This window comes from Lupinus angustifolius, chromosome LG06 (genome assembly GCF_001865875.1).
Source record: "Lupinus angustifolius cultivar Tanjil chromosome LG06, LupAngTanjil_v1.0, whole genome shotgun sequence".
Lineage (NCBI taxonomy): Eukaryota > Viridiplantae > Streptophyta > Magnoliopsida > Fabales > Fabaceae > Lupinus > Lupinus angustifolius.
In genome coordinates, this window is record NC_032014.1 from 3,208,301 (window position 1) to 3,217,426 (window position 9,126).

At 32.0% G+C, this 9,126-nt stretch overlaps 1 protein-coding gene across 1 annotated transcript; it reads right to left on the bottom strand.

The window, feature by feature from the left end:
- Positions 1,788 to 6,013, bottom strand: LOC109348976 (3-hydroxy-3-methylglutaryl-coenzyme A reductase 1-like). Its single transcript, XM_019589601.1, has 4 exons — positions 4,970 to 6,013; positions 4,188 to 4,369; positions 3,548 to 3,894; positions 1,788 to 2,302 (listed from the first exon to the last, which is right to left on the bottom strand). Exons 1-4 carry the CDS (start codon positions 5,977 to 5,979, stop codon positions 2,060 to 2,062), a joined length of 1,782 nt encoding a protein of 593 aa, XP_019445146.1. The 5' UTR covers positions 5,980 to 6,013; the 3' UTR covers positions 1,788 to 2,059.

Here is a 9,126-nt window from a genome sequence, read left to right on the forward strand (position 1 = left end):
TTGAAAATTTAAACATGTTTTATGTATCATTTAATTTGCTTTTGAAAATGTGATATCAGGAATGAGGATGTCGCGTTATAAAACTTCTTGCCAACCATTTTTGTTCTTTAAATAGCTTGAATGTACTTTTCATCGGAATTATGCTTGTTCTTTAAAAGCTTGAATATACTTTTCATAATGAGAGAAAATGCATAAATTTGAATGAGGATGAATCCACTTATTTCAATAGTAAGTTTTTCAATTTACTCCTTAGGCTAGTTATCAATTATTGAGAAATTTAATAGTTTGAATTAGTAAATAGATCTAAACCGTTAGATGTTCATAAAATTAATGGTCAGGATGAGAAGTAAGTTTTAAAAACTTACTCTTGCAGTAAGTGGATTCCTCCTCAATCCCAATAGACTTTATGTTTTTTTACGGATGGTTATTATAAACTATTTTTTCTTCCTAATTATCCTTTAAAATTTACAACTTTATGAAATTGATCATTATATAAATATATTGTTTAATTACGAATAGACTAGCAAAGAAATTACAACAATTATACTCACAACAATACTAATCCAACAATGTAGTTTAGCCAATGTTGTATATATATGTAACTGTTTTCAAAATATGAAAAGAAGATAAGTAAATTTTAGAGATAAAATTTGTTAAAACGGTAATATTTGTATATGTATAAAAAATAAGATTAAATAGCAAATATTTAATAATCGAGATTAAAAGGGTATGCCTAGATTAGAAATTTTTACCATAACTAAAGTTTGAAGGGTAATTAAGAAGGAAAAAAAAAAGAAATTTCCATACCAACTTGTAAAATACAAAATTTAGGGTGTTTTTGTTCACTTCTCCCAACAATTTTTTTATCATTTGGCGTTTGTATCTCTATCCCCACCTAAAAAGTAAAAGAGCCTATGTGAGTAACGTTCAACCTAGTCACCCCAACCTTTTTTTCGGTTTGTCCCTACTGTCAGTAAACTCTATGAACACGTGTTATGTTTGTCACCATTAAGCAAGTAGTTCTTTGTCCTTAATTTGGCAAATCGTCTTTCAGCACAAGTGTCTTTTAGAGTTTATGTACAAAATGTTTGCCCATAGATGGGGGATGCGCTCACTTTCATAGAATTCATTACAGCTATTATCCATGTATGGGATTTCAAGCTAATAGGACATAGGACTCTCACATTTTAACTTTGTTTAAGAAAAATAACTATGAAAGGAGTGTTAATGAATAAAAAATATAAACTTTTCATTGAAAATTAGTGATTTCATATGCATTAATATTTAAAATGTTATTTCTAATGCATTACTCATTTTGGATTATTTAACCAATGTTACTTTTGACAAAGTAGCCATAAACTTCACCTGTTAAACCAATGTTATCCCAGCAGTTCACATTTAAGAAAGGGTATTGATAATCAAGTGCTGATGTGGGCGCTACTATATTTCACCCCAAAATAAAAGAGTGCTACTATTTATTGTATTTGCTCTACAAGCAAACATCTTTTCAATTCATCCTCAAAACCCCCAAAACCCAGTTATCCGAATACAACCATTGGCATATAAAACCACGTGGATAATTTTGGTACTTGTTGAACGGCTCAAAATCAATAAATCATGGCAGAATTAATGTTATTTTAAGGACATTATTTCACCTAATTTCATGTATTTATTTATTTTCAAAAAACATGACATGTCTGTCTGCTTCCTACAATTACAAAGAAACAACTACAATACTACATAACGGAGATTACATCACAACTAAATAGAAAAAGAAAAAAACTTAGAAACTAAAATATCATAGACATTACCTCTAGATGAGAGACACTAACAGACAACACAATGTTTTAAGAAAAGAAATAAGACTACATCTGATTGTTAAGTCCAACTATACAAATATCAGAAAGGAGTGCCCCACATAGGCCTGGATTTTCTCTTCAAGGGATGCCAGCTATGAGTTTTTATACTAACCCCACCACTTTAATTAGTGCTTTAGAAAGTCATGTGTACATGACAATCTTTTTAATTTAGTCTTTTGTACCATAGTCGCGAGGCCAGCTCACGAGACATTTTTGTCGATATCCCTGCTAGATCTGTTGTATTTCATGTGGCTCTTAACAAGCTGCCCAGCTGAAATTGCAGACATGAGTGAGAGCTCCCCAGCAAGAACTGAACCAGCAACTATGGTTGCCAGTTGCCTAGAATTTGCACCTGGAGAATCTTTGCTGGCACCCTTCACTCCAAGTAAATTAAGGCAAGCTGACTGAGATGCAAGCTGAGTGCCCCCTCCAACTGTACCCACCTGCACTATCATACATTGCATATGTCAAACACAACTAGACAAGTGATCTTGTCATTATGTTCTCAAGTATCAAGGTAATAAAATATTAATAGGGAAAGAAACACCTGAGGCAGTTGAGCTCAAAATAATTAAAATTTTATTGAAGACACTGGTATATATATATATGATAGGCTAGATGTTTGAGCAAACTTTGCCTGCTAGTGATATAGTTGGCAAATAAACTAGTTAGATGTCAGTTATTAATGCATCTCTCACATTAGACTGCATATGGGGCAAAATTGGTGAAGAATCTAGTTATAATGAGACGATAAATATTATAGATATGTGAAGTAATGTGTGTGTAAACATGCATGTATAAATTTTTGATGTCATACATGGCTTTTCCTGGTCCGAGCGACGTGCATATAATGAAAATGTAAGAATGGTAGAGACTAAGAGAGGTTCAGTTGATCTGATCAGCTCATTCCCAATAGAATAAGACTGTCAGCAACATTGATTGTTCCGCTCTGTACGTGATCGAGAAGCATATTTTGAAAAGGACAAAGTGTGGGATAGAAAACAAGATAAAAAACAAAAAAGACTCAAAGGGGAAAGATTTAATTCTGAGATATAAATCAAGTTGAGGGGCCGAGGGCACTGAAACTTATATTGTTTTGCATGGTTGATGATATCTTCACCCTTTGTCAGTAGGGTGTAGAGTTCAGAGACAAATGAAAGACCAACTACTGGGCCTTAACAATGTGCCTTACAAACAATTTACCTGTATATAAAAAGACATGTTTGTAGGGAGTACTGTTATTTGAACATAAAGTTTTGATCATTGTACTTGATACCCTACACATTTATCTGTATTTTAAATTCTTATCTTCTTTTGCATATAATTCACATTTATTATAACTGCTATTACTAGTTACTACAACTCCCATTTATTATAACCTAGAGACGGGAATCTCACGTGTGCTTGAGATAGAATTAAAATATGGATATACAATAAATGATGCGATACGGATAAATAACCCCTAGATAGAAATATAGAGGTGTGTCTCATGTCCATTTACGTGATAGAATTAGAGTGTGGGTATGCAAGAAATGAGGTGGGCTCAAATGTAATTAGATGGTTAAAATAGTAAAGGTATGAAATGATATGAATGTAAGTGTGTGCGAGTAAATACTACCATGGCTGGAATACTATGGCCAAAACCTAAAAAACAATGGTGGATTAAATATCAAAATAATTAATTGTACCTCAATGGAAGGCATAGTGACAGAGATGTGAATGTCCTTGCCATCATTGACAGCTTCCATCATGGTGATGCAGTGAGAACTCTCCACATTCTGAGCAGGATCCTGACCAGTGGCTAAGTATATAGCAGAAACAATATTGCTAGCATGGGCATTGAAACCACCAAGAGCACCAGCTATGGCTGAGCCAGTCAGGTTTTTGAGCATGTTAAGCTCAACCAATGCCTCTACGCTGGTCTTCAACACTTTCTTGACCACCTCTTCTTTGATTACAGCCTCGCAGACCACTGACTTGCCACGCCCTTCAATCCAGTTCACAGCTGCTGCTTTCTTGTCTGAACAGTAATTTCCTGGTTTAGGCAAAACAGTATAAAAGTAATTTTTAGCAAGTTTGACCGTAGCTATAAACAACAGTAACAATCAAGTTTTTTCCTACTAGATGGAGTCGGCCATGTAAATCAAACAACACATATTGCTTTGTTGCAAAATCATATCCATAAAACAAACAATTGGCATCTAAGTCTTTCTTAATGATTTCATTTATAGCCTTTCATAGGTTTCCCTCTAACTCAAGCAGTTGGGTCCATAACTATAAATAATAGAAAAAAGGAAGTAAGGAACACATAAAGAAGATTATGTTTACCTGATATTCCAATAACATCCATGTCAGGGAAATTGCTGTGAAGAAAATCAAGTACATTCTGAACGCCTTTGGATACCATGTTCATCCCCATGGCATCCCCGGTGCTGCAACTGAATCTAATATATAAATTCTTGCCTGCTATAGCAGGTTTAATACTCTGTAATCTAGCAAATCTGCTTGACCTGCAAATACCAATGAACCAATCAATAATCAAACATGAACAGCCCAAACCTAAGCGACAACTTACAAGCAAATGGCGCAATTCCATCAACATCTTAAAAGCAAAAAAACGAAAACAAAAAAACCCGAAGTGTCATAAAACATAGGTAAGCGTGTCACACTCTCAAAATAGAAATTAATGATCAGACTAAAGTCATAGTCAACGGTTTTAAAATACGGACCATATCACGTTATACAGCGGCAAGTCGGCAACATATTGGTAGTAGCTACCACAAACATATCAAAGCTGTGGTTTTGGACTGTGTTGGCTGCAATTGGTCACATCATGGCACATAAGCCATGACATAACCACAATTTCAAACCCTCTGGTATACATATCCAATCTAAATTAAGCAACAAAACATGGACATGCCATAAAAAAGTTACTCTTTATTGCAAAAAAATCAATATCCCAGTGTCTACTTTCCTACTGATCATGTCAGCATTTTAGCATAACTTCAAATATTTGAGGCTGTCACTAGTTAAGAAACAAAACAACAGTCTTTATCATAATAAAAACAAAAGAAGAAAAGTGACTCGGAACTTTGGAAATGAGAAATTACTTGTTGAAAACGACAGAAAGGGAATCAAAATTGTCATGATTTTCCAAGTACAACTTCAACTGAGCAGCTCTTTTAGCAGAACCAAATCTAACAACCGGAGCACGAGTCATGCCATCACGAAGCACCACCGAAGAAGCGCCACCGGAGACATAAATCGCCTTACACCCTCTGTTAGTACTCGCCACCAAGCACCCTTCCGTCGTAGACATCGGCACCGTGTACTCCTTCCCATCCAACAGTAACGGCCCTGCAACACCAACAGGTATTTGAACAAACCCTATCGGCATCTCACAACTCTGCCCGAATATCGACTCGTAATCGAACCCTTCCACCGGCAAACCTTCCAATGATCTCTTCGTCACTCTCTCCACCGCGGTTCTCCGGATCACCGCCGCACGGTTGCAGTCTCCGAGCTTCGATTCTAAAGAATACGACGGAATGGAGCCAGAAACGACAGAATTAACAATCTCCTCGTCGTTGGAGTTAACTGGTTCCTGGTTGGGTTTAGCAGAACCTGCGAGGTCGGTGTTGTCTTGGTAGTCGGAGGAAGTGCGGCGAGTGGCGGAGGTGGAATTGTGGAAGATGAAGGAAATGCCGAAGAAAGTGATGAGGTATAAGAAAGAAGCGAAGAGAGAGAGAATGGCGGCGACTTCAGAAGGAGTGAGAAAGTGGAGAGGGGTGGAGGTGCGGATCTTGTCGCGCGAACGGTGGAGGAGGAAGTAAGCGACGGAGAAGAAGAAGGTGAAGAAGACGGCATTGGTTGCGTAAGGAGGGAGAGAGAGTTGTTGGTTTCGGTTCAGAGTGGGTTCGCCGAGTGGGGTTGAACGAACCGGGTTCGAGGGGCGTCGGCGAAGGTCCATTGAACCGGGTTGGGGAAATGAAACAGAGGGAAATGGAAAAAGGATGGAATGGAATGGAGAGGGATAGAGAGGTTTATATAGTGAGAGGGATGAAGGGAAGTGAAGGGAGGTTGGCGCGCTGGACCAGAGAGCTCCCAATTCCCCACGCATACAGTGTGTACTCCCCTTTTTCTCTTTCTCTCCAGTTCTTTTCTTCTTCATTAATTGTTATATTAATAACACTATTAAATAAACTTCATACTTCATAGTAATGACTAAGGACGTTACCCACAAACACCTAATGTTATCATTACTTCTCATTTACAAAATTTATATATTTTTCTACAAATTCTTCTAAATCACAACAAAAATAATGTTATAAAATAATATTTTATTTATTAATAATTGATTTTAAAATATTATTTCATCCACACAAAAAAAGTATTTTATAGATAAATATATTATTACTGATTTAAATATAGTTATAAATTTGTAAGAGAAAAATATGTATACATTAATAGGGTAATAATTTTTTATATTGTTATTGTATCATCAACCATTCATTTTTAATTATTATTGATTATTAAATAAAAATAATACAAATAAATGATGGATGATGTGCTGATTATATATAAATCTTTGCACTCAGTACCTAAATATTTCAATCAGCTAGTAAGTTACATGTGCATACACATTGGACAATATTTTTTCCACATGATTAAGAACATATATTATTACTTGTGTATTAGTATGGTTAAGAGTTCACATGTTACATTGTGCACTCACAAACATACATTTGTGCATTCATATGATTCAAACATGTTCAAATAAATAAGGAAAATAAATGAGAATCATTTTGTGAAAATTTCTATTGAATTAAACCCCATGTGAACAATGTAACATTTAATATAAATACTAATAATAAATGAATTAAATACTAATTTAATGCTGAAAAAATAAACTAGTAAATGGATAATTCAAAAATAAATACATTTAATATAAATACTAATAATAAATGAATTAAAGACGTATTACAAATATATTATTACTTAATAAACTAATAAATATGTATTACAAATAATTTGCATCAATTATATATATAATAAATATAATAGAAAATAGTAATAATAAATACTAAATGAATTCGAACAAAAGAAAAGGTTGGTTCAAGTTTTTTTATAAAATAAAATTTAAAAGAAAACTCTTTTGGGAGATTAAATAAGTTAAAAGATTATAAAGATTTTTTTTAGATGAAAAATTCTAGAAAGTGAGATATTTAAGAAGAAATTAATACCATCATGACACATGAGAGAAGATGTGTGTTGCACATGATGCAGATTTTTTGGTAAAACTTCTTTATGAGCTCACAAGTGGCGAGTAGCACCAACAAACATAAATTTATTTATCTTTAAATGTGATATATTATATATATCTTTATGTAAGTTTTACTTTAAAGTGTGATAGGTGCATTGGAAAAGAATAATCACATTAGTTAAACAAGGAATCATACTTTTTAGGGTGTGAGAGTTACTGATAAAAACATGAATTTGTTTTGGAGGGAAAAAAGTGAAGTAGAATATAACACTTTTCATGAGTAACATTTTTTCTGTAATAAATTTGTAATTTTACTTGATGATTTATCAGTTTTATTAGAGGTTACTTGAAGTAATACCCGTTTATTTACCAACAGATAATTTACATTACAGCAGTGATAAACCTTATAATTTACACAATTCAAAATGTCAACATAAAAAATTAACAACAACATTTCTACATCACTTTCTCGGTACTAAATTTCTTTTTTATTTTCTTCAAAACCTCGTAAGAGATTTCACTCTCTTCAGTATGAGGACCTCTTTCCCTCCTTCACCTCTAACAAAGTATCTCATACTCTTTTATATTTACTCGTATAAATTTATTTTTTCAATTGTTTTTTACTATGAGTATAACAATATTGAAAATAATTAAATATAATATACTTCATCTTTTCAAAGGCACATTACCCTATATTTATAAAGTCATCAACATAATTACTTGTGCTTTGTTTGTTTCTTACTTTAATGTTAATTGATGTTGTCATTCTCTGTTAGTAGACAATTTTTTCCGTCGATTAATTTTAGTGAGGTTGGTATTATGGTAAGTACATTCTCTATGTTCATTCCTTACTTTTGTTATTTTTATCTTACTATTTGCTTGTACTTAAACAGGTTACATCAATCTCAAACTTACATACATAGTTTCTCTACGTGAGAGGTTGAAAAAATGACTTTATGCTCAAATTTCTAGTATTCTGTGTTTAAAATATATGTAGTGATTATAAAATATTATAAAGAGCTTATTTGTATTTAGGAGGAGTTGGGATTTACTATATATTTGTTATTTTAAATTTTCCATTAAATGCATTGAGAATTTAATCATGGAAAAAATATTTATTTTACATTTAAAATTAAGAAGGAGTCAGTTAAAAAATTTACTTCATATCTTAGTTATTAATTCCAATAAAATCTAATAGTTTATATCTAGTCACTAATTCAAATCATTATATTTTTTCATAAAATTGATATGGCTAAAATGTAGAGTAAGTTTTTAAACAAGTAAATGAATCTTCTGACTTTAAAATTTTTATATTCTGATGATTCAATTTATTGTTATGTGTAAATTAAAGCATTACCCTGTACCAACTATTATTTATTACATACTATTTTTTATAAAATAATATAATATTTAATGAATAAATTCAAACTATTATATTTTTTATAAAATTGATGTCTAAAATGTAGAGTAAGTTTTTAAATTCTCGAAGTAAATGAATCTTCTGACTTTAAAAATTTTATATTCTAATGATTCAATTTATTGTTATGTGTAAATTAAAGCATTACCCTTTACCAACTATTATTTATTACATACTATTTTTTATAATATAATATAATATTTAATGAATAATACTTTTTATTACTTTCGCAGTAACAAATACAAAATAATCGTAAAATAATGTCATAGTCTATATTGTGACGTTATGAACAATATGTTTTTGTGTTACCTTTAAATAAAAGAGTGGTGTCTAACTATTCAAAGTGTAAGTTTTTAAAATTTATTTCTTATTCTAGCCATCAATTCTAGAAAAATTGGATAGTTTGAATATATTCACTAATTTAAATCATGATTTTTTCCTATAATTGATAACTTAATGAGGACTAAATTTAAAAATTTACTTTTGGAATAAGCAGATTCCTCTCACTAACAAAATAATATATCATAATGTTATATCGAACAAAAGTATATAAATAAGATTAAATATTCAATAATATAAATATAAAT

Excerpts from the sequence above, each read along its gene's own strand:
- LOC109348976 (XM_019589601.1), bottom strand. The coding sequence starts at position 5,979 with ATGCGTGGGGAATTGGGAGCTCTCTGGTCCAGCGCGCCAACCTCCCTT. Across the intron at positions 4,370-4,969 it reads CTTTCTGTCGTTTTCAACAA|GTCAAGCAGATTTGCTAGAT; the intron begins GTAATTTCTCAT and ends TGGTATTTGCAG. Across the intron at positions 2,303-3,547 it reads TCACTATGCCTTCCATTGAG|GTGGGTACAGTTGGAGGGGG; the intron begins GTACAATTAATT and ends ATGATAGTGCAG.